This window comes from Dermacentor andersoni, chromosome 11, assembly GCF_023375885.2.
Source record: "Dermacentor andersoni chromosome 11, qqDerAnde1_hic_scaffold, whole genome shotgun sequence".
In the NCBI taxonomy this organism is placed as follows: Eukaryota; Metazoa; Arthropoda; class Arachnida; order Ixodida; family Ixodidae; genus Dermacentor; species Dermacentor andersoni.
In genome coordinates, this window is record NC_092824.1 from 84,354,790 (window position 1) to 84,380,925 (window position 26,136).

General features: G+C 46.0%; 2 protein-coding genes across 5 annotated transcripts in view; one reads left to right on the forward strand and one right to left on the reverse strand.

The window, feature by feature from the left end:
- Positions 1–26,136, forward strand: part of LOC129381407 (uncharacterized) — a 138,575-nt gene that overhangs the window by 1,587 nt on the left and 110,852 nt on the right. Inside the window, exon 2 of one of the 3 annotated variants that reach the window (XM_072285376.1) lies at positions 2,717–2,873. The gene's annotated coding sequence lies outside the window, so the exon portion shown is untranslated. The remainder of the gene's footprint in view (positions 1–2,716; positions 2,874–26,136) is intronic. The other 2 variants (XM_072285377.1, XM_072285378.1) reach the window with 2 other exon arrangements.
- LOC140214087 (uncharacterized) overlaps positions 7,369–26,136 on the reverse strand; it is a 32,914-nt gene continuing 14,146 nt past the window's right edge. For both annotated transcript variants that reach the window (XM_072285374.1, XM_072285373.1), the window contains 8 exons: positions 25,501–25,640; positions 19,821–19,867; positions 18,331–18,442; positions 17,239–17,385; positions 15,664–15,820; positions 13,096–13,191; positions 9,213–9,353; positions 7,369–7,642 (listed from right to left, as the gene is read on the reverse strand). In XM_072285374.1, the coding sequence (XP_072141475.1) occupies positions 7,616–7,642; positions 9,213–9,353; positions 13,096–13,191; positions 15,664–15,820; positions 17,239–17,385; positions 18,331–18,442; positions 19,821–19,867; positions 25,501–25,640 (867 nt within the window). In that variant the 3' untranslated portion in view covers positions 7,369–7,615. The remainder of the gene's footprint in view (positions 7,643–9,212; positions 9,354–13,095; positions 13,192–15,663; positions 15,821–17,238; positions 17,386–18,330; positions 18,443–19,820; positions 19,868–25,500; positions 25,641–26,136) is intronic.

A 26,136-nucleotide genomic window follows, 5' to 3' on the forward strand; every position in this document is an offset into this window, starting at 1 on the left:
GAGAGAGCGAGATAGAGAACTATTTATTTGAAGGCATTTTGCCGCAAGGAATAACAGGTAGGCGAAAAAAAGCTGCTCTTCAAAAACATAATTGTGCGTGGGAAACGAACGGGTGGCCGTAGGCCAGCCGGACCAACACTCGGCGGCGATCGCCCGAAACGCGTGTGATCGCTGCGCGTATCGCATTTCCAACGTTTTCCGTCACGCGCAAGCGCGCGCACACGCACGTACGCATCTAGGGTTTTATCTTAGCCGAACTATATAGGTGACCGCTGGAGCTGAGGCTGGTGAGCACTACACAAAAACAGTGAAAGTGGTCCCAGAGATGTGTGCAGTGTAGCACGTGGTTGACGGGGGCCATGGTTTGCGCAGTCGCAGCGTTGTTGCTCTTTTCCAAGGCCGTGCTTTCTTTGGCCGTACTGCCTACTCCTTTCGTGAAGTCATTTGCCGTTCACGCTGCGTATGGTCTCGACGGATCCATGGCGACGCTTTCGTGAAAAAACGACAAGCCACTAGCCACCCTGCTGCTTAGAACTGAGAACTCCAGACTGCGACCCTATAGTTTTTATTGCTCCCAATTGATGCAGGGGCGATCACCACGGGTATATGTATGGGAATCGAGAAAATGTTGCAATAGAAGTCTCACAGGTTAGTTGTTTCAATCTTCTGAAAACATGAGCTTCCACGTTTCATGTGCGCGCCTTTGAGCGTTCCCTATAGTTCCCAGTATCGTGCACGCTTATATTTAGTGTCACGTTGTAGTGATGGTGAAGAACCGCAGTGGTACGACGCGAGTCACGAAACTAACCGTTTATCGGGCGAATCTGTGCCCAGCAAAACACGTAACACTCGGCGCAATGATACAACACCACCTAGATAGCACAAGGCCTGTTCACTCCTATCCATGACGTCATGCTACCTGGCCCGACTGCCATAGAATCTAATGGGGATGCTCCCGAGTAAGCAACAGTGACTTTGACGTGGCGGCTTTCGTCACGCCAGCCTTGGTAATGGAAATTTCGGGCCAAGTAGCATGACGTAATGGAGCGTAGTGGACAGGCCTTGTGCTATGTAGGTGGTGTTGAATGATATCGGCGTTCGCCGATCGTCGAAATCCGATATGCGAATCGGACGTGCCAGCTACTGATACATGGCTCAATGAACCTTTCAGCGTAATCGCTTGTGCTCGCGTAAGTTCTAGATTGCACACCAGTACTCCCGTGGTGCATAAAACTTCATTACACGACGCTCGGCGACAACATAGGCAACAGATAGAACAAGCGATATATTAGAACATTCTAGAAACTTGCGATGCAGAAAGGCGCGTCTTGCGCTGAGCGACAGCTCTTTTAAGTTTTGTTAGCCGGTGCATGGAAGACAGTCACCGGAAAAGATGAGAATGCGTGGCAATAGGCAATGGCACGCAATAGAAGAGGTCATATGGATGCATAAAATGTAGGGTGCAAACGCCCGTGGTGCTTATAGTGCACATTCTATGAAAATAGGCGTATGACTAGGGATACGTGTCTTTATTTGCTCTCTTATTTCCCAGCATTGCGCCGAATAATATTATGCGTTTGACGCACTCGTGAATGCGCGTATGTTAACATTCATGAATGTTTGGATCAAATCCAGTGTTCTTGCGCGCGCGCACACTGAACTGCGTGCTGAACTTTGAAGAAAACACCTATATATATATATATATATATATATGTGTGTGTGTGTGTGTGTGTGTGTGTGTGTGTGTGTGTGTGTGTGTGTGTGTGTGTGTGTAAGGAAAATAAGGCGGTGGTTGGCTTGTCAATAGGGGGTAGCATTCGTGCGTCTTATCAAATCGGGTGTCACCACAAACAAAAGTTTTATGGTGGCATGTGCCGCCTGACTGGCGTTCAAGCCAGTGCAACTCGAACGGTCTGTGTGCTACATAACGTAGCCCTTTATCCCGCGTCATTGATAAGTAATCTCAAGATGACCGTTGAGGCAATCCACATAACTTGCAGGCAAGGTTACATGCGGGCTAGCGATAGTCTATAAACACCATTCAATTTCCTCGAAAGGAGCAAATGGGTCAGAAGTCGCCGCCCGCTTAGCTTGAAGCGGGCATTATTGGCAGATTTTGAAAACAGAATAATGAATTAGACTAGTTGATGTAGTACGTTGATTGATCTTGCTCTATGCAGAGCCCGCACTATGGGGACAAGAGGGACACCGGCTCAATCTGACACGAAGAAGCCCAATCCACCAAATAGCTTATTGTCGAATCAGACCACACATTTAGGTGAACATAACGATGTATTGCTACTACGTGATACGGTGGCGGAGTCAAATCAGCTGCTCCTCAGAGTTCACGTCCCCACACGCTCTTGCTGCCTGTGTTTTCGTTAATGCCTTCTGCGTATGCGTGCATCACGTGCGTATGTGTAATTTCGGTGTCAGTGAACACGACTTAAGGCGATCTCACGCACTCGTCGTTTTCTTTTTCAGTCTTTAGCCCATCTCGGGTTTCTGAAAAAAAAGAACGGAATTATGGGGTTTTAGGTCCCAAAACCCCGATCTCATTATGAGGCACGCCGTAGTGGGGGACTCCGGAAATTTGGACCCCCTGGGGTTTAACGTGAACCATAATCTAAGTTCACGGATTTCTAACCTGCCATTTTTTTATTTAGCGGAGACTGTTGTTTCGTTATATTGTGGCGTACATCTGCGCATTCTACAGCCTATGGCCAGATTGCTGGACACGCCATTGGAAAAAGGCGCTCGTGCGAGATTGTTCGAGCGGTAACCTAGATGGAGATGTGCGTTTCTGCAGGCACCACATCGTCGCCGTGTGAGAGACAACGCTGGAACACTGCCACGCAGAACACCATGGCCAGGTACTTATACGACTTGCACAATTTACGTTGCGTGAGTTTTAGATTCATGGTGTTCTCGCGAACCTGTGCTAGAGCCCTGCACGGGCCCGGCTCGGACCCGGGCGTCCATTACTAAGCTTAGCCAAGGCCCGCGTGTGCTTGAACAAGCCCGGCCTGTAAATAAAAAATAATATATTTCTTTACATACAGATTGTACTGGTACACTGTGAGGATTGAGAGGTCAATCCCACCGTTCGTAACCAGTTGTCAAGATTGGAGTCGGGCATGAATTAGATGGTAGCTGGCCATGCCGTCGTCCAACTTATCCACGCTGAGGACGTTGTTGAAGGGAAGGACTGCTTCTCATCGAGAATGATCAATATGGGTTTATTTACAGTATCTACATAAGGACGTTGCAGTTCATCAATCTAGCATGACTGCGAGAAAAAGTATCCTGAGCAGCCGCACAACAGCGGTTTATAAACACTCGGTCCTCCCTCGATCCCTAGGTGAGAGAACCGTTCGACTAGTCATCGTAGACGAGCCGCCTTTCAGCGGGAGGGCTTACGCACACACACACACTTCCGCACCGGTTTCACGGACCCCACCGAGGTCAGAAGGTCTTCGCAGAACTCGGGGCTTACGTCAGGAACGGTGCGTGGGATGGGGCCTCCAAATACGTTCGAACTCCCTTGCTCACGGCAGACCGGGTCGGCGGTGGCGTGTTCAGTCACAAAGCCTGGTTCGTCGAACTCATCTCGGCAATCCCGCGACGAAGGGTCGAGGACGCTGCGTATTGTCCTCCACACACAGTAGACTTGGTGACGCCGTTTGGCTAGAGGATGGCGGTGGCTTTCCAGGAAAAGTCGACGCCGCTCTCGCACCTGGCTGGCAAAACTTGCACCTCAGCAGGCCGTTCTTAACAACGCGTATGTGTCAACCCCACCTTCCCGGGGTCTAATCAGCTGTAGTGTATAAGCAATAAAAGACCTAAATCTTTGTTTCTCCAGTGAAACATTAGAGATCTGGCCCATTGCCTGCGCTGTTATTTTTCTGCTGGTACACATGCATGTACCTTGATCGTACGATTTGGTCCTATGAGGTCATTTAGCATGTGAATATATATATATATATATATATATATCATGTCTAAGAAGCCAGCACACAGACACCAAGGGCAACATAGGGGAAAAAACTTGTACTTACCAATTGAAATGATAAATTAATTGAAATGAAAGCGGATGAAAAAAAAAAAAACAACTGGCCGCAGGTGGAATTTAAACAATGTCTTCGCATTACGCATGTGAAGGCGTGGGTTCGTGTCCCTATATATATATCTATATATATATATATATTCTAATGATGTTTAAATAAAGGTGAGAAGCAGCAGATACATCACGGCACGGGTCGTCGTCGTCGTGGTCTCCGAGCTGCTGTCGGAAACACGAGGGGCGTCTGCTTATTAGAGTATTTACAAACAGGCGAATTCACGAGCATACAGCGTAAAATAAACGCACAAGTAGAAGTATGCACCCCTTGCGTTAGCGTAAAAATAATATAGTAGTATCGACAGTTGTAGTAGTGCAACCACAAAAGCGGTTGCAGGGAAATGGTCTAAAAAGCGGGTTTCGGATAATTTATTTTTCCATACGCGGAAACAATGTTCGTTTTTGCCAAAAAAAAAAAAAAAATAGGACGATCTCTTTTTCTATTGTCTTTGTTAAGGTATACAGAGCCAGCTCTTTGCGCATGTCAGCTCAGCTTGGCACAGAATGCTTTGAACCATGCAGTGCTCACGTGTGCTCGAAGGCACAACTTAGGCCTTTAATTTAATAATAATAATAATAATAATAATAATAATAATAATAATAATAATAATAATAATAATCTTTATTACATCCAGTCATGTCATAGTTACAGATCCAAAAACCAAGTTCCGAGATACCGAGTTTGTCTCCCGCCCGGCAAAAGACGCTTCGGACGGCCCGGGCCCGTGCAGAGCTCTAATCTTAGCTACGCAATGTGACACAATTGGCGATTATCTCAAAGATCTACTTGGCGATCACACGATAAAGAAAGAGAGAAAAAAAATCCATTCTGGCCTTATGTTTAGAGCATCGAGATGCTATGTTCGAGGGTGCAGTGGTCAAGGTGGACCGAGGTTCGATTCTACCATCGCGCACGTAATTAACTTCTTTTTTTTTAAAAGTATGTGCTATTCGACAAGACAATTGCAGCACCCAGCAGCTACGGTCAGGAAACTCCGCGATGGGCCCCAATGATAGCTTCGCTATAAAACCGTTTGCTTTCTCGGAGCTTCGTTTAGGCACAATTTCCTCTACTTCTCCGAAGAGACGCACGCCGCAATCGGCGAATGGATACCGGGAAATCCAACAAAATTTTGACAAGCGCGTCTTCCATTTCATTTCAAAATAAGTGGACTACACCTGTAAATGTGGAGGTGCCATCCTGGTGTTGTGCAGCCGGTGAGATGGTGGCACAACGACTAGGGCTTTTTTTTTCTTCTAAAAAAAAAAAATTGCTCGCGCTCATCTGCTTATGTTTACTCCAACCGACGCTGCGCGAGATATCGCAGGACTTGCTGCGTGTAATACTGCACCGTACATCGCGTCACTGCTTCGCATTATGGGCGAAACTCCCATTTGTTTCTTCTTTTTTTTATAAACTTCTTTCGAAGCATTGTGCGATTCCTGCGACGGTTGCTGGAGCTCACTGTGAACATCGACAATTATGAAAACTATCACAAGGGTGAGCCCATAATAGCTATTGCTGTAAAGTAAAAGAGGTCATAGTGTGCTTTATTAACTAAAGTGCAAAACCGCTGAAGAAGGCACGTATTGCCTTTGATTCACACAGTCCATGAGCGAGTGGTGCTCTGACTTTCTCTCCAGTGATCTTCGTTTGAAATTCGATGATCGTGTGTATCTTGCTGTCCCTAGTCTCCGATTGAGCGAAATGGTGAGCGCACTGCGTTTGGGAGTGATAATCGAAGTAGCTACAAACAAGCAGATGAGCGGGCAGCGTGACACTAATCCATTCAGCCATCGCTAGAAGGCTGCATGATCACAGTATAGGTGCAATGCATCCTCAGTTTGTAAGCATACAGCGATGTTAACTTTGTCGGCATGCATATATAGTTCACCGGTCACTGTTGACAGTGACCAGTGACCAGTCTCTATACTCCACGAAAAGTTTTCACCCTAATACAGCAGTAATAAACAGTAGTCGTCATCTGCTAGTGACGCCTGTCTCGCTACTTTTCAGTCGGACCTCGTGCCTTTCCATTCATGCTGCACGTCCAGTGCTTTCGGGTTCCGCAAGAACGAGACGCGCGTGTGGGCGCGACATGGAATTCTTGACAGGAAAGTAGAAAGCGCAGAGTTGTAGAAAGAGGAAATGCAAGCAAGAACAGGTGACGATTATTGTTTGGGGGCAGCTTAAGCCCCTCAGGGGGACAGTGGGGCTTGAGTGGATTGGGGGACGTCGCCAAAAAGTGTATCAGGAAACCGCAAGGCGTAGGTTTAGCTCGGCTCACTCAAAGCAGGAGTGACCGGAGATCTCTGGGAAAGGTATTCGTCCTAAGGCGAACATAAATCGCCTGGTGATTATCATTACGACGAAACTCAAACGAACACAGATACTTCAAGTAAGGCTAGCATGGAAAATTTCTTGTGCAATGCAGGAAAATGCTGTATGAAATGTTGCGCTGAATAATGAACAGGCAGGTACAAGTTTAATCAACGGAGATTGGGGCTTGCTGACGCGGTAACACACGGGAAGCTTATAATCAATCGCAAGAAGCCAATTGAGTTGACTGTGGGAGGCAGTCAAAGACATTCATGCTAGTTATCAACAGTCGTCATAAAATGGATGGTCCCTGGAACCAATGTTTCGACAAGGGGACTTTTCATCTGTCCGTAGACAAGCACTCTTACCGAAAGCTTGGTTCTAGCTATGAGGCGTCTCTTGTTTGACTATTGTTGATTACTCCAAGTCCCCATTTGCGTGCGATATTCTGTGTTGTTTGACATTCGTGCTGGAGGGCCCCATAAATTTATTGACAGCGTGAGTAGGCAGACCGATTAACAGTTATGAGAAACAGGTGTCTTCTCGGTAACATATCACCGAATCATTCTTGTCTATAGCAAATTTTCATACCCCTCTGTGTACGCTCTGCTTAAAGCAGAAAAAAAAATTGAGCATGATCCAACTTTAAAAGTGCTTGATGAAACTCTTATAGTGTAGCCATTATGTGTCGCAGCAACGCAAACAAACTCTTGCGAAGTGGAAGTCCCAGTCTTGTGACGCGAGCAGCCTGTGTAATTCTTGCCCTTTTTAGTTTTCCTTCTAGCCTGTAGTATTGTAGTCGTGGCGGCTGCTGCGCCAGTACAAGTCAAATTTACTTGTGTAGTCTTCATACGTAAACACCTATACCATTTGTCTGCGCCTAGAAAATTTGACTATCGACGGTATTAAATAAAGATGAACACGATGGTTATGTATAAACCACTTGCATTCTCTTGGAAATGCATGGTTGTCGCAAGCTTATGCTGTTTTATTTTCGGTGAAGTTGGCAAAACCGTGCATAAAAAAAAGAATGAATGAAAAAAAGAAACGCCCTGAAAAAAAAAAAAGACTCTTGTAGAAGCAACAGAGGCAGGCGTTAACGCCGCTCAAGATATGCAACAGCATCGCTTGTTGTCGCTCGAATCCCTCAGTCAGTCCGTGTTCGAAAGGTGAATTTAGGCGCACACGCCGTCTAAGCACACCTGAAACAAAGAAAGCAAACACAGTGCGTGTTACTAACAGGCAAAATCAAATCAGACTTCGGCTTTGTGAAAGCAATAACTGTGTGTTTATTTCCCTTGTATTTTGCGCTTTCGTTTTGGAAGTTACAGCCGCCTGCGGTTAGGAAAGTATTTAAAGCGAACAGCTTTTAATTATTATTATTATTTGTTGTTCTTTCGGGCTGTTTCCGTGTTTGGTCCGCGGTCGGCGGTCGGACTCGGCAAGGAAAATGTTCGTTCACTTGTTCGTTCGTTCGTTTGTTCGTTCGACGATCATCGCCGATGATTTCTGCACAATGTTTTCTTATTTTTAATTTATTTCGCGGAGCACCACGACACCCCCTCACCCTCCCTGCAGAACGATTCCGCAATAAAGGTTATTTTATGAACAGGTAATCGCGAGAAACGAAGTAGGTTTTCTATTGTGCCTAGCGAATAACACTCCACGCATGTGTCTGACTCAGGCCTTATTACCACAATTAACCTATGGGTGAACAGAGTTGTGCAGAACTGTCTCCAGCAGAATTGATTGGGCGCCCTCTGGAATGCGCGGTGCGAAGTGCTGTGTTGACTATACAGAGGGACACAGCATGCGCTGCCTTAATAACGCAGCTTCGTTCACGTGGAAAATATATTTGTGTTAACTTTCGAAAGAGTTATAGAAATGCAACGAAACGATACGCAAGATACACAGAGATTTGTATGATATTTCTGGTGACCGTGGTCTTGCTTCCAGCAGTCAATGCCGTGCAATATTTTAGTTTCTTGACAGTGATAATTTTCATCGAATAAATTTATAGGTATCTTAGCTTAAAAATTTTCAGAACTGTAATTCTGCAATATCTGGAGGAATTAGACCCAAGTGAGGGAGACCAAAGCCGGCATGAGTTAAGGATTCCTTTTGCTCGATTTTAATAATTACCATTCACAGCTCACGACCGATCAATCCTAGTTATAACGGAGAGGAAGCCACGCTTGGGTCAACGACGAAGCGAGAAAAATGAAAATAATTGAAGCTGATCGTTAATTAGATTTGCCCGGCGCAGGGCCTGCATTAAATGCACGTCTGTTGCCAAAAAGAAAAAAAATAAAGCAAACGGTAGCCATTTGGTCACCGCTGCGGCAATAGTTGCGTTATCCCGCCGATTTGTGAAATTGGCGAAGGCCCAAGTGCTTGCCAATCAGGAGCACCACTTCTACATTTATGTTTTGTGAAATGCGGAAACAGATATTGTCTGTCCCTTTGTTTTCGACGAAAGTCAACATAATATTTGGCAGAAGTGACAGTCGGAAATGCCCCAGGCAAGACGGTTTCATTGTTGTGGCGTCGCAAGCCTTTCGGCAAGTGCGAATTAAGGCAGCTCAGCTTTTAACGTGCGCCATTTTGCACCGCTTTCTTTAATTTCTAGGGCAGCGTCTAGTGATAAGGACAGTCTGGCATTGAGTGGTACAAGGCAACGAAGAAAATAAGGGCTCTCGATATTTACGTAAGTTGCAAGAAGTTGCAAAAGAACGAAAACAAAATTGAGTTTCAAAGAGAAAGGCATCTCACCCTTGTCGAATCACATACTGTGCCGTCAGCGGCACGAGTCTCCCAGCAGTTCCAGTAGCCACCAACGCGCCCTTCGAGACGGACGAACCGGCAGCAGGACTGCGTGCAGTCTTGGTAAGGTGATACTGTCGTCGTTCTCCGCTGAATAGAAATTATAAGTTCACAATATTAGCCAAGCCTCGCACCGGTATGCAAGCATGTGCCACCGAATCTACTGATCACATTAGTGCAGAAACAATTTCGGCGCTTCGTGCTCTGACTTGTCAAATCCGGCAGCGAATAACGAATAGGTACGGAATAACGTCTCGCCATGGGTATTACTGTGCCTCACAAGCGTACGTGCGGTTTCGCTGGAGTTGCATTTAGTCCTTGGGGTGAGGTAGTACGGGCGCACCATACATGCGCCCCGGAATACATAAAGTGACGCATCAGCTTTTCTGGAAGTCGTACTACCGGTCTCCCTTATGTTTGGCGAGTGCTAGCGCGCGCCTAACGGAGCTATGCGCGGCACTTAGGTACGTGAGAATGCGACCACCCCGCGACTGTGTTGATACAGCGCCAACACTGCCTCCGCTAGAAGTCGGTGAAACGATTTGAATACCTGCCCCGGTGCTTTAGTGGTTACGGCTATGGATATGGCTGAGCACGAGGTCACGTGTTCGATCCTGACCGCGGTGTTCACACGGTTTGGGATTGAATGCAAAAAAAAAAAAAAAAAAGTCAGGGCACGAGCAGTGGCCCTACGCCAACTACAAACAAATACCTTCCCTGAACCCGTTTCACCTCAAATGGAGATTCCCTGACGTACACAAAGAAGACACATGTAAGACATGCAAACAGGGGACAGGTATACTCAAACGCGTGCTATGGGAATAGTAACGCCCAATGCAAAAACAAGTTAAACTCCGAGACCTTATCGCTGAGGTGGGCCGCCGCTCTGCGCAGCTCCCACCTCGGTGACCAACTCTCGGCCGTCCAGCAGGCTCGCGAGGCGGCGATGAGACTTGACGTCGACGTGTAATAACGACAGAAATACGGAAAGAGAAGCTACATGCTCGCTGGAAACAAAAAAGAAAACCGAAAAGCTGGTAAAACAGGAAGATACGAGAAGCGATCACGGAACGACAGAAAGCATCACGAGACCACAGGCAGGCAAGAAAAAAAAAAAGAAAAAAAAGGCGCAGCTGCCGCAGGAACAAGTAGCCAGAAAATGAGAAATACACCGGGAGAAAAAAATATATAACTAATGCTTCACACACTGGTTCAAGCAAAGATAAAAGGTGAAAGTGAACTTGTCAGAAATACGTGAGAGAAAGAACGCCGCATCTAGTATATTTTGGAACCACATAAAGTTATTAGGCAGAAAGTCTGAAACAACAACATATCCAAGGCGAAGATGAAAACAAACTGGAAAAGGACGCGGCATTAAATTACATCCGAAAAATAACAACCGAATCTTTCCAAGGCAATGACGAGGTTGTATTCGAAGAAATAGAGAGTATGAAAGAGAATCAGATGGAAAAGGACCTGGTGCTGACAAATTCCAACTGGAAGAAAGCCGAAGAGAAAATTTCGAAGCGCACAGCCACAGGGCCAGACGAGGTTCCCGTTAGGTTGGTTAATGAACCAAGTCCAAAAAGTAAGGAAGCTCTGTTGTAAGCAGTAAAAAAAAGTTTAAAAGATAGACGAATACTAGACAGTTGAGGACAAAGTAGAATGAATTTAATTTGTAAAGGTAAGGGGGACAAAGATATAATTCACTCAAAAGATAGACCGTTGACCATTACATCGGTAATATACAGGTTAGCAATGCAGGCAATTAAATTAAAGCTGCAAGCATGGACAGAGAATAATGCCATTTTGGGATAACTTCAGATTGGCTTCAGAAAAGGTAGGCGTCTGGATGATACCTTATTTGTCCTTACTCTGTATATTGAAATATCCAGAGTAGAATGGAGACCGTTCTGTGGGGCCTTTTTAGACATTACAGGAGCGTATGACAACGTAGAACACAACATTTTGTCGGATATTCTGGAAGGGGAAGGCTTGGGCGATGGTTGTACAGAGCTTTTGAGAAAGATTTACCTAGAAATACCGTTTGCATTGAATGGAAAAGGATGAGGAGCGAGGGGAAAGTTGATATCATCAAATGACTGAGGCAGGGTTGCCCTTTATCCCCATTGCTGTTTATGATGTACATGGTGAGGATGGAGAGGGCGCTACAGGAAAGCAATATCGGGTTTAATGTCTCATACAAACAGGCGCGTACAGTGGCAGAGCAGCAGCTTTCAGGTTTGTTTGATGTGGACGACGTTGTCTTGCTCGCTAACAAGCAACGTGATGTGCAACGTCTGGCTGATATCTCTGTTGGTTGTGTGGTCGGCAAGGCGAGAATTTAGGTCTGAAATTTAGCGTTAAAGAATCAGGTGTTATGGTATTCAATGAAAACGATGAAGAGATAATGTCAACTCAGGGTCAGGAAATACCTCGGGTAGAAGAATAAAACTATCTTGGTATATGGATAAACGAAGGCTATAGATATCTGGAAACACAGGAAAAAACAATTACAGCAAAGCGGAAGAGAAATGCCATAATGAAACGCAGAGCACTATGGGGATAAAATAGGTACGAGGTGTTCCGAGGTATGTGGAAGGCTGCAGCTGTTCCAGGACTTACATTTGTATATGCGGTTATTTGCTTGAAGTCAGGCGTACAATCAGGACTCCATGGCAACCAAAGATCAGTGGAAGGCCTCGCAATGGGGCGCTGACGGAAAGACTACAAATGAAGGCGTGCAGGGTGATATGGGCTGAACAAGCTTGGAAGTGAGAGAAGCTCGCAGTAAAATTGATTATGAAGTGTGACTGGGCAATGTGGAAGAAAGTAAATGGGCTGGCAGAGTTTTCAGGTATTTGTACAGGAAGAACGTTGAGAAACAGTGGAGGAAAAGAACTAGGAACCTTACCAGCAAGTATGCGACCTGTACGGTGAGCAACATGGCAACAAAGAACATCAAACGGAAAGTCATAGAGGCGGAGATAATCGCGTGGGTGGTGGCAATGGAAAAGAAACCTGCCATGATTAACTAGTTAAGAGAAAAAAAAACGAAATCAGGAAAGAAACGATTTATGATAACTCAAAGGGTAGCGCTCACTACTTTTCGAAGCGAGATCAGGACGCCTTAGAGCACGCACTTATATCGCGAAATACAACAACGATGTGCTTGCTGCGGTGGAGCAAGGGAAACGATGGAGCGTGTTTTATTAGAATGTGAAGATATCTGCCCAGAGGTCGATTTAGGCATCTCTGGTCTCCTTGAAGCCCTTGGGTTCAGTGAGAGCAGGGGGAAAGTAAACATGTCCGCAGTAGGCATTAGTAAGCGGCGATTGGAAGATTGGCGGAAGAAAACTAGGGAAACGACAAACAACGGAGGCGTGCAAAAACAAAGTTGACTATAGGGGTTCGGAAAGTTTGGTCATGGGAATTTATCGGGGGCTTTTTTACTAGTTTTCTTTTTTGTTTCTTTTTACCATAGGTAGGACATTAGGCGATACAATAACGAGAGCTCGGTGGGGCAACCCACCGCCCCGTTCCATGGGGGACGCTCATAGCATCCATCCATCCGACGTCCCGTCGCGGAAGACCTGAGCGCAGGTCGCCAAAAACTTGCCGGGCAATTCAGTAAAGCTATTAGCAATCAAACTCGTGTGCCGTGCAGTGGGCGCACGTTAGAGAACCCAGACGGTCAAAGTAAATCTGTATCTATACCTCGCGGCTTCCCTCACAACCCGCTATGCAGCTATACCCACTATGCACCATACAACACAAATTATTTATAGGAGCATTGCAAATAAATCAAAGAATAAGAGTGTGGATCACCTACTCTGTATAATTTGTCACCTCGTCTCTTGGCTGCACGGTGCCAGCTGCTCTTCTTCGTCGATGGCCAGGGGTCGATGTTCCGATTGATTGTAGATAGCTGCGAAGGGAATGGGCAGTAAGCTGCAGCAACTTCTGCCGGTGTTTCTACGCAAGCTCAACGCATTTCCCCTCGGCCCGTAACTCAAAGTTGTGCCCTTCGAGCAAATGATGGGCTTCTACAACGATGCTGTTAGAGGCACCCCCACAACCGTTTTCGGGCCGCGACGGCGTGCGGCAGCGTGCTCGGTATCAGATGTCGTAGGATTAACAGCCAGCCATGCAACCTGCCTCGGAGTTCCCAATTTTTTTAGCTTTGAAAGGTAAGGAACAGTAATGACCAAATTAGAGTTACCTTGCGTGTACCACGCTCGAATCGAGGACAACTTCATTCTTGGCTGGTAATTTGTAAGGCGAGTTTTCTTTCTCGCGTCGCGTTTTTATGCCTCTAAGTAGGAAGCCAGCCAGGAGTTTCTATGGCTGCGGTTATGAAAGGTGATGGCGGGATCTAGTGACGCGGCTTCCGCGCGATCGCCGAAGTGGCCGTATAACCGTCGGTGATGAATCGTCGCCATATAAGAACAGCAGGTGAACAGACCCCTAAAACTTCCGACGAAGGGTGTAATATTACTGTTGTATACATCTTCTCTGTCCTTGATGTTTGAGTTGCTCAGATAAACATACGCCTGCGTAAGCTTTTCGCTTTATATGAACAATTCAGTCTTTTTGTGTGAAGCATCGCCAACTTATGTGAATATGCGGCAACAGTCAACGTAATGCTGGAGTCATATCACTACTTTCAGGTAGCACACATAGCCTGTGCTACCTGAGCAGCGTTATTATCTTTTTACCCATGCCGAGAGCAGACTTCGACAGTCGCTAGAATATTTCTGAGCAATAATTAAAGCTTGTGTTGGGCATGTTCCTGTATCTGTGGTTCAACTTTGCAGCATCGTTTGTTAAACACAATTCCGAGCAGTTGCTAAATATCGGAATTAAGTTGAACTGCGTCATCATCTATCAATGATGACTGTCAGAGTCGATTGTGCGACTGCATTTGTCTGAAATGGTGCGCCACCAAAGCAATGACGTATGGCAATTACTAACACCAGCGTTTGTTTGTTTTCTTGACCTGAAGCGTCTTTCAGTTCGGTCAGCATACTGGGTCACTTGCTAAAACATCATGTAACGAAAACATGCTACACTGGTGTCGCTTATATCTTTGCAACCATGCTACACACTCGCCTGACTTTGGTATTGTTGTGTAGAGGAAAACGCCGTTACTCGATCATACATGTGTCGCATGCAGAAATGACGTCGTTATCGTGCCAAGCATGGCACAGTCGGAGCTAAATTTAGCCCCTCGCTCGGCATTCAGAGAGGCACAGCTGTGCGGTATGTTTGTCCACCTGAGCAGGAACGATTGAGTTTGAGAGAGCTCACTCAGCCATAGTAGGCTAATTTATAGCATAATCCATCAAACTCAATCCTGTGCTCATCGGGAGTTATAAGGCTTAAAAGTGTGCACTAGGTTGCATAAACTTGACGCTTGTTCGGGTCTGACGCTCCCCGCATTCGACACGTAGGGTTCAGGTATGACGTCAATGAGACTCGAGAAGCAAGACAGATGTGATGCCGTTGCGATTCGCACCCGTCAACTATGATCGTGGCGGGCGCGCTACGAATAGGGAGCGAGCCCGATTGCAACGTTAGACCCTATAGGACCGTAGCAGTCGCTACAGCGGCTGCTGCTTCTACCGTTCTTGGCCGAATTGAACCCTCTTCACACGGGTTCCTCAAGAACAGCAGCCCGACGCTTTAGCGAGCTGCGCCATGAATGCACTGGCTACGTGCCGCTTTTAAATGAACCTCTCGCCAAATTGGGTCATTGTGTATGTGACACTGGGTGTGCGTGCAGCAGCGGATGACACGTGTCGTCACATATGCGACGCGGGGACTTCTCCGCAGTGCCACTAGATGAGGCAGCGTTCCCAGAAAAAAAAAAGAAAAGAAGGATACCGCCAGAGACGAGCCCAGCTGCCGCATGATGAGTTTTTTCAGTGCCACGCACCGGCGCGCCACGCATTTCGGAGGCCACGCGCAGGTTTTGCGTCGGCGCTCATAGAGGGCGCAAAGTGTTGATAGGGAAATTCCGTGAGAGGAGTCCCGCTGCAGCACAAGCCTCACACATAAGGCGTTTCGGAGGTGCCAGTATATCGTGTTGCTATATTGTTCCAATGCGAAGCGCATTGCCGTTTCCGGTCATCGTGGGTTGGGTTCTGCCGAATTTCTTTATCCCCTATCTTTTTTACTCTTTAGCGACGAGGTGACGAAACCAATTCCATATATTTTTGTTTGACTTCTTCAAACCTAAGATATACTGTAACAGCGGAACAGAGGTTTCTCTGCTGAAATGAAAACATCGCCGGTACATGCCATCGCATTATGCGAGTTGTGATACAAATGTGCGCAAACGGAAATCGACACAATGGGCAATGACAGCGTTAAGATAGTCGCGTCAAAATGTGCTTACCGAACAGTTCAAGGCTTTGTTAGTGTTATTCTTTAAATGCTCCGACACGTGGCAGGCATCACAGTCAAATTTCTTGTAGAACTCCACGGGAAACACGTTATGTTCAGGAGCGAGAGCAGGTGTTGGTGTGTCCTTCCAGCAAAGATCACGGTAGTCTCTGAAATGATTCATTTTTGATTCATTTTTGAATTTCACCGCTGAACAAGTGAAAGGTTCGATGGGGTCAGCAAAAAAGAAAAACATCCTAAAATAACTTTATTTATCTGTCTGTTCTGCCGTGTCGTTTTGTGTTGTGCTCTAGTGCCTTCTCCTGTCTTGTCTGTCTGTTCTGCCGTGTCGTTTTATTTTGTGCTCTGGTGCCTTCTCCTGTCTTGTCTGTCTGTCTGTCTGTCTGTCTGTCTGTCTGTCTGTCTGTCTGTCTGTCTGTACTGCCGTGTCATTTTGTGTGGTGCTCTGGTGCCTTCTCCTGTCTTGTCTGTCTGTCTGTCTGTTCTGCCGTGTCGTTTTGTGTTGTGCTCTGGTGCCTTCTCCTGTCTTGTCTGTCTGTCTGTCTGTTTCTCGGTTCTGCCGTGTCGTTTTGTGTTGTGCTCTGGTGCTTCCTCCTGTCTTGTCTGTCTGTCTGTCTGTCTGTCTGTCTGTCTGTCTGTCTGTCTCTGTCTGTCTCTCTGTTCTGCCGTGTCGTTTTGTGTTGTGCTCTAGTGCCTTCTCCTGTCTTGTCTGTCTGTCTGTCTGTCTGTCTTCCTGTCTCTGTCTGTCTGTCTGTCTGTCTGTCTGTCTGTCTGTCTGTCTGTCTGTCTGTCTGTCTGTCTGTCTGTCTGTCTGTCTGTCGGTCGGTCGGTCGGTCGGTCCGTCCGTCCGTCCGTCCGTCCGTCCGTCCGTCCGCCCGCCCGCCCGCAGGGTTTGCAGGGTATGCCGCAGCATACCCTGCGGCATACACGCCTCATACATATCGCGTCTCTGCGGCGGCGGTACGGTGTGTGGCCACACGGTTTCGCTGCTAATTGCATTAACGTCGACATTCATCGTGAGTTGGGTTCTGCCAGAATTCATTGTACCAGAAATCGAAATGCACGGTAGACTAGTTGACGATGTTCTGCTGGTCAATTTCGCAACTAATCAGTTTAGGGCACTAGTGTAACTTACAAATTGAACCCAGTGACGGGTTTTCGAGGTACAGCAACTTGGAATGAGTTGTAACACTAAAAGAAATATATAGGATGTTTCCGCTTAATTTATTACTGGAACAGCTGAGCATGCTTTTCAGGACGCACTTAAATGGAACACAAATGCATTTCGTCGCGCACTTCGTGGCACATCGTATCTCGAAACTAGGGTCCTCATAATTCGTCCCAAGGTGTATATTACTTGCGAACTCTCCGCCGACAATTAGTAAATTGCGATGTGCGATAAAGTAAAATATACCGGCCACAAGTAACCGGCGATATTACAGAATTCTAAATAACGTTAAAAAAAGACGCCTCACATAACGCACTTTTTTAATTTAGGTTCAGCCATTTGCCATAACCTTCTGGGTGTGGCCTGTCATAAAAATTGGTCAGAGCCTCAGTCACTTACAGTACACGATAATAGAAGTCTCGAATTGACGCTTTGCTGCAGTCAGACAAGTACGGTCGACGTCCTCCACTAGAAGACGATGTCAGGTATTGGTCTTCATCTTCGGGGCATTCGCCCCACTTCCCGTTATCTTTTTTTGCTCCTACCCTGTAGAGGAAAATATGATCAATAAATTTTCCTTGCCTAATTGTTCGCTAACCTTCGCAAAGCGTTCGAACAGTTCAGAGAAGCTGAACAACGTTAAGAAAAACAACGCCAACGCCAAACGCTCCTTACAAGCCGCAACGAATCAGCTGCTCGGCGGCGGCCAAAGAGTTTGACAAAACGAACAACTAAGTGTGTCTGTGCTCTCAAAGAAAGCGCCAAGTTCGTAAGGTGACAAGTTGGTGTAGTGTACAAGCTGCCATTAACCTGTGGCCATATTTACTTAGGTCAGACCGGTCGGTGTGTTAATACCCGTTTGAAGGAGCATCGGCAATCACCTCACAAACATAACCACTCACGCTTAGCCAACCACTGTCGAAAGCTGTCCTTGTAAGCCTGTATTTTGTCGTACTACGACTTTGTTTTCTCGTGAAAACAGACCAACACGCGTAATAACCGAGGCGTTCCGTATAAAAGAAAGCGTACTGATAGCGCGTAAGTGTGCCATCTGACCAACTGACAAGGAATTTGCCTTTTTGAACGCCAAGTGATTTTTTTAGAATGTGCGCAAGGTCTGCGTGTTCTTGCACATATTTTTGTGTACATTTTCAATTAAACAAAAATTCTATATGCTCTAGCACATGCTCACTTTAGTTAGCCTGGGTGTAACTTCTTTTCCAAAAATAAACTGAATTGCGAGGCAGTGCTTGCATTTTACTTTTGCCTTGTGTCTCGTGCGTTGTGCGCCCTGCAGTTTCGTAATAAAAAGCTTCAAACTTTCGCAACGTTCAATACATTTACAGCCAGAAATAGTATTGAATAACTTCACTATCTCTGCGTTGCACCAAAACAGATGATGCTTCATTTTTTGTTTTATGCTCACGTATTGCGTTTAATCACTGAAAATAATAAAAAAAAGAGTGAACTTCCGATTTGTGGTCGACTCACAGAAGCGCTACTTGAAGGGCTGTGAGGCGTACTCCGTTGAAGGTGGCTCCATCATCGTGAATGAGTCCCACTGAAGCGTTCCCGAAACAGATGGATCGGGGAAAGGATAGTCCTGCACAAATGACACTTTCCTGTTAGCAGAAGCAGAGATAAACTTTCGTATTAACATAGGAAGTAAGTTTGTCGTTCGGGGGCTTGCTAAGTTTTGAAGAAGAAAATTATTGACTCATATAGGATCCTGTGCAAGCGAGGTATTTTTAAATATGCAGAATTTCCAAGCATTTGTGAACATCTAATTGTTGTTAATGTTAGAGATATTGCAGGGAGTTCCACCGTAAAATAAAAAAAGCAAAATTGATTAAATAATGAAGGGATTTTGTGGGCCGAAACCACGATCTGATTATCAGACACGCTGTAGTGGGGGGCTCCTGAAACTTGGACCACCTAGGGTTCTTTAACGTGCACCTAAATCAAAGTACACAGGTGTTTTCGAAATTTGCACGCATTGAAATGCGGCCGCCGCGGACGTGGATTCGATCCCGCGACCTCGTGCTTAACAACCCAACACATAGCCCCTAAGGAACCACGGTGGGTGCAGGCCGAAAAATTCATATTGCAATAGCTGAAAAGAAGCATTGTATTTATTATTGTGGGAGGATAGTAGTGATTTCATTCATGAGGCTTTGCGCCCAGCTTCTGTATTTCCTTATGTCAGAAGTTCTGTTAACATTAGTATATTTCAGAAATAATAGGCACATTATTCGTGATGTTTACTTTAAAGTAATTAGGCGACAAATTCGAACTAGTAAACGACCCTCAAGCCCGCCGTGCTACCAGATACGCGAGAAATCACGTGGGGAAGATGGACTCGGCATCTCGCGAGTCCGGTTCATGCTTCGGTCAGACGCTTGGGGGCACTGCCACCGTGAAGAGTGACGGAAGGTGGAGTGGTGGCAGCGCGTTCTCAGTTTCCTGCTTGTCGGACGCCGAGTTTCGCGCAACCAGTACGTTCTACTTTGGCGAAGCGCACATATGTTTTTCTGCCCTCCGAAGGAGCATGCGCCGCATTGCGTCACGGACGAACGATGCAAGACATCTTGTACATCAGGGCCTGTACGCATCGGAGCGTTTCTTAAGAACACGTGACTGTCAATAGTGGTAGCGGCCAGATTAGCGGATGCGTCCAAGCTGTGGCAGAGTTCTTACGGCCGTAAATCTTCGCGAATTAAGTTTAACCCTTGCATAGGAAAGATAAATAAAAAAAATTAAGTGACAGCTTCGCGATCGGCAGCATAATTTTTACCGTGGAAAAGAACTTATGCGTAAAATGGAAATAGTTTATGAAGCAATTACCACCTTTGATATATACAAAAAAACCTAGATCACGCAGGCTTGAAAAGTGCTGGTACAGTAAGAGTGTGCTACTATTAATACGAAGCACTACACGAGGATGGAGTGCATGTGAAGAAAGTAATTTAATAGTTTCTCACCGTACCACTCTCCGGACCTCCATGATTCTCTGATCTGCAGCTTCTTCCTGCGATCAGCGACATGATTCATTTGTGAAGCACTGTCTCATTCACACCACGAGAACATTATCAACAGAACACTGGTGATGATGGATGGTGGCTTTCTGCTGGCTTAAGTTGAAAGCCGCGCGCGTCGCGTGACAGGCGTTGTTCAGATTCTACGCTGGCTCCACGGACTCCCTTAGCAGGAACCTTGCCTAATGCGGAGTCTCCGTGAATCTTGCCATTTCTCGATTCTTAGCTCGTAGTACATCGCACGTAACACGCGTCGTAAATTGTGTGCGTTGAGCAAAGAACACTCGCAGCACACAGTATACTTAGGCATAAGTAACTATAATGAAGCGTAACGTGTGACGTAATCGTGCAAATCTCACAAACAATGGTAGCTTTGATAGTATACGTTATGGGAGAGCTGGGGCCCTATAGCGTAAATCTATTCCAATATGTTTTTATTCTAATCTCCTGACGTCAGATTTGCGTAACCACCGACGCAAGCATCGGCTGGTCACCCGCAGGGTTGTCTGAAGAGCCCAATCAAACGCTCTCCTGATTTATAGGAGGTCACTTGTGTTTGCTTGAAAAACGAATAACATTGCCTACACTGAGCGGCTTGTCTTACCTAATTGGCTGACAAGAGGCGATGAGCACGCTCAAGTGGAAAGGAATTCGATGGAGCCGAGTCACTGCACTGAAAATCGATAACCGGATGAAGAGTGTGGTGCCGGCGTCTGCGATTGGTACGCTTTACCTTGCTTAGCTTGCGGTGGCTGGCCGAAAATCGCGGCGGCATGCAACGGAAGGTTATGAATGACGCTAAATCGGATCCTCAGCAAAGAGTAGTAGTCAGAACGAGGTCGTAAACGTGCTGAAAGTGCTCGAAAACGTTACACGGCCACGCAAATTTTTATATTATACGCAAGTAAACACACGTTCTCCGGCAGGGGCGAGTAGCCAGTGCCTGAGTGATCGGCGGCAGCCATCTTTTATTCCTTTCGGAACGGGGCAGCCTGTGACTATTCGGAAGAAAATTCAATTTTGTTCGGCATATTAATGCATCTTGAACGCGTACACGTCACTTTGACGCGGTGAGTTTTCGCGGTTTTGTGACGTCGCGCGACAGGCAGGTGAAGTGGGTGCCGCCCGAAAACTTTTGACCAACAGCCGAGGTCTAAGGGCGAAAAGGCATCGAATGAGAAATAACTATTTTTCTTTTGTTTCGTCCAATCATGCATAATCAGTGTGTAGACGTCATATCAGATGGGGAGCTATCGCGGATTTCGTGACGTCGCGTGACAGACAGGTGAAGTGGAAGTGGTTCAAAAAAGTTTTTGACCAATCGCGGTGGGCTGATTGCAGAATTGGAATAGAAAAGTTTGGAACAGTTTTACGTTATAGCGCCCTTGCACTCTGAGTCATTCGCCTGGGGCATCCACCATGTAGCTCTGCCAACTTGTGTGAAGAGAGTCCATTGTCTCGGGGGTTGCCATTGCGCAAAGCGTGACGGCAAACGGTACGGTTGATCAACGGCAGCTGCGGATTTAACTGCAGCGGTTTTTCGGCAAGGTGCCACGTGGTTATGCTCGCCACTGCCCGGCGGCAGAAAGCGCTGGCACCTTGAGAAAGTTCAATTAGGCGTAGGTGTGGACTCGTACGGCTATAATGATGCCTATTCTGGTGTGAAAAGTCGGGATGTTGCAATGCATGGACATCGCGGAAACCAAGTATCGTCTTTATTGCGATTATCTTCGGTGTTATTCCTTCGTTTATTCAATTATTATTTATGATTTTATTATTTCTTTCTATGCCTGTTTCTTTTATTTCGCAGTATATGTAAAGAAGAAATGTATTAGCCTAGCTAGTTCCCACTTCAATCTTTAAACATCAACCAATATAATAGAGAACGAAAGTGTGATCGTGGGCATACTACGAGTTTTGTGACCCGAAACGAGGCCACTGCATGACCTAATGCTCACGTCGTTCAGAAAAGTTCGACCTATGCTGTGTCGTCAAAGTGAATTTAATTTCAAGTTGTGAGTTTGTTGTGTCGTAAGTGTCGTAAGTTGTATTTTTGGTTTCTTTTACAAAGGCGCCTCACCGACCAAGGCTATAATTCGAGCCAAGTTGGTCTGTCAATCCTAAGTAGCTCTAAATAGACAAGTGCAGAGATCACAGCGCTAACACGCAGGGGTAACTTTCAACTGTTTATTTTGAGAGTTACGCACTTTTTTATTGAACCTCTTGCGCATGTTAGCTGGGGCGTGTCATCATGTCAAGGACAACTCGTGCATATGCCCATTATAAAAAGCCAGTTTTTTTTTTAAACAGGGGGAAGCAGTGCAAGCACTTTTTCTGCCGAATTGCGAGCATTAGCTGTTTTGATTAACTCACATGTTAGTTGATCTCTGGCTTTGGCAACGGTAGTGCACTGGTGAAAAATTGGTGATCACCCTCACTTGTTACGATGAAACACCAGCGACCCGCCAGAAGGTTTCGTTACATTGTTGTATTTCTGTAGCTGTGTATTCAGGCAACGTTATTTCATCGTATTCGGCCCTAAGTAAAATCTGCCACAGGACAATGACATTCAGTAGACAACTCACTCCACAGATCAAACGGACTTAATTTTTTGTTAATTTTCTTTTTGCACTGTTAATCGCGAGTGGAATTTTAGGTTGGCCATCTGGCCGGCTTACATGTTGCCAAAAAGGCAACTTGTATATTTCGGCGCAAGGCAATGTTTGTTAAGTTTCTACGATAGCTTTTGAATGTTAGGAACCACAGCATTTTTTTATTTTCCATTTAATTTTGGAGTACCTTACTTTTGGGTAATGACTTCCTAATTCCATTGGCTAAGGGAATCAGCATACTGTTAGAGTACCCAGGTTGAGGCAGGTTGACGCCTCGTTTGCTGAGGTTATTTTCGATCAAATGATGGCGAGATTTCCGCAGAAAGTTTTGAAAACAAAGGTTAACGATGGCTTGCTGGACGAGTTTCGAATGCGAGCATTGATAGAGAAGCGGTTGTTTACTAACACAAGGCTCGTAATTTCAAAAAGCATGGTAGTCGCTAAACCTCAAGCGTACTTCCAGAAATCACAGGTTTCGTTCTACAGGCAGTTACTGTATCATCCGTAGCGGCATAAGACACCATTCAACAGTAATTGTTAACTTTTTGGACGACTGAACTTTTCTGTGGAACAATCGATAGGAAGTCAGCAACGTAATCTACATTAGTCAGCAATCTATCTACATTAGTTTTTTCTAGTATTGCAGATGACGTGTTGTGTAATACAGAGAAATATAGATACTTCGAACAGGTGCGAACAAATGACCCAATGTACACGCCAGTCCTTTGAAGATACGGGCTTTTATTCCACTTGACAAAAATGAACCTAATATTTTTTTTTTATTTCGGTGCCCTAAGGGCCCCGGCGAGCATTAAAAACTGCGGTCATATCACAACCTTGCTGGGATTGCTAGAGGGACATCTACAGGACAACCTAAGAATGACAAAGTTATGTGTACACCCGTGAGAAAAAGTATACGGACCACAGGGTTGCCGAAAAAAATAGAATTTATTCGTGATTAACACGCTTAAACGGAAACTGACGACTACACTAGAGGATTCGCTATGCCAAGTTTGGTCTGCAGTCTTTTATTCCAAGTTGCATTCCCCGACTGAGGTCTAAATGAATTTTCTCGCGCAATCCCTGGTCCGTATACTTTTGCTCACGGGTGTGCGCTGTCTATTTAAAACAAAAATTGCACAAATGGACAAGCCAATTACATTTGATTATTTGCCTGTCATTAAGCGGTTTCGCATGCTTGAAGCAACAATTTTTTTCTTACTGGTTTCAGGATGAAACTTGAACGTCTAGGCATATTTGATAGGGCATCCTGATGTCGCTGCCCAGCCAAAGGTAATATTATAGCCTTAAAAAGCCAGCTTTGATTTTCTAATTAGTCTTAACATTTACGTTAGCCAACCAACGTTATTAAGCTGTGAGCGCACTCCAGCTGGTTCAGCCCTCTTTCAGAGGCGAAGAACAGGTTCCCTGCGTTTTTGTGGGTGGAGCTTCTTTGTAATTCTTAGGTTGTCACCGACTATAGTAAGCTCGGCAAAGCTTAAAGGGGCCCTGCAACATTATTTGGGCACGGTAAATAAATTACCCTAGAAGAGAGGGAATGCTTCCGTGAGCCCCTAAGCCACGTATTACTCAAATCCATGCAGCGGGGAACGCACAACGCCTCCGTGAAGGTCGGTTATGCTTTCCTACGGCTCCGTCAAACCCCCGCCATCTAAACTGCACATTATACGGCGTCGTGGCACCCTCGTACGACTATTGGCTAAATGTGTTAAACGACACGCGATATATTAACTTTATCGACGGCCACGAAAGTTTATGCAGCGGCAGCAATGTTCGCGGTATTTGACGCATCAAAAAAAAGATTACGAAATGCCAATCCGTTCAGAGTTCGGTGGCCGTCGTCTGTTCGAGTTGTGCCGCCTGTTCTAGTTGTGTCGTCTCTTCTAGTAGAGCGCAAGATCGTGGCATTAATGAAGCTTCTCCGACTTCTATCAAAGTCCACGTCAGCGCGCTTCAGCGCGTCGTTCGCTATTTTGTGTAAAGAACTGCCACACGCAGGCTCACTAGAAGGTGACGCGGAGCGCGAACACGGCGTTTGTCGTTTTCGCAGCTGTGGAAATCGTGCGCTTCTCTAGCCTTTTGCTTAAGGTGAAAGCGAAACAGCGACGTCGGTGTGCAGTTGGCTGCAAAAGGCGGTGTGTGGTAAAAAAAGAAAAAGAAAGCGCATTGCACCGGTCACTGCAAGACGAGATAGCTTCAGCAAGCCCTGTTAGGTGGTAGCTTCTGAGTTTAGCATGTCGTGGGTGCCAAATAGGAAGCAGTGGCAACTACGTGAAAGTCTAAACAGTGAAATTAATCTGCGCACCATTCAGTGGGCGGAGATGCTACGGTCACCGCAGCCTGCTCGACATCGGTCAAAAGTGTCGCAGGGCCATTTTGAAACAGTGGAACCTTTCTCGCTGACTGTTCTGAGCTTTGCCAGTGTCACTGTTCCCTGCTGGAACAACTGACCTCCGCCAGAACCACCCTGATCGCCTACGGGCGGAGTTCTATCATGTATGGCCGCTTAACATTGACCCGTCCTTCGGAGTTAAAAAAAAGAAAGAACCGATGGCGGCAGTGCGATTATCGCTGGGCGTCTTTAAAGTCAACAACGCGCGGTGCGTGAAAGCGAATTACCGTAATACCGCTTAACAAGTAACACGCAACTCGGCACCACGTGCAACTACAGTATCAGTGACGCTGAATTTTTATCTGTGGTTCACAGTGGCTTCTCCTGGTATCTTGACGTTACGCGTATCATTTTTAGCTCCTTGTGGGGTCATTTCACTGAACTCCAGTTCAGTGATGAAGGCTAAGTGGAAGAGCCAGGCTCATCTACCCTATGCGCTCTGAGTTTCCTTCGTTAGTGCAACTGTTCGTGATTAGCATTCTCCAAGCACGCACTCTCGCTATCGTTTTTCCGAATGATGGGTGAGGCTGGCAGAAGTTGTATTGCAAGGTACAGCAGAAGCACTGTCCTTTGAATGGTGCCTACATCACCGTGTACTTACCCTGTCGCAAGAAACACTATGTCGACGTCGCGTTCCAGTGTTTCATTCCACGTCATTATTGCGCCCAGCTTGTCCAGTGTCTCTTCCGCTTCTAGTTTATCTGTTCCGTTTATAGTAGTGTTTTTAATTATGTCTTCCTCCTGGGTGAAAAAGAAGCAAATGGTTGATTCGTAACGGCATATATACAGCTAAACCTCGATATAACGAAGTAGGTAAAATCGCCAATTTGCTTCGTTATATGGAAATTAAGTTGTATTGAAATTCGACCTTTTATGCAGATAAGTACAGTCACCGGTCGATTTCCCTTACACGCAAAGGGGACGCAGAATTTTTCGAATGATCGGTCATTCGAAAAAAGCAAATTAGAACGAGAGAACTTTTCATTTTGATGAATTTGGGAATCGGCAACGAATGGTGCGGTTTCATGCCACGTCGACGATATCTTCAGATAGTGCGTTACGAATTAAGCGAAGCTAGCACGGGGACGACGCTATCATGAAAAGCGCCGGCAGCGGGGAGCGAATGCTTCGTCTGCCTCTCGCTCCAGCGGGTCACCGAAAACTCGAGATTGCGCAACCTTCAACGCTAAACGCGCGGGAAGACAGCTTACGTGATTGACACGCCGTCTCGGCACGC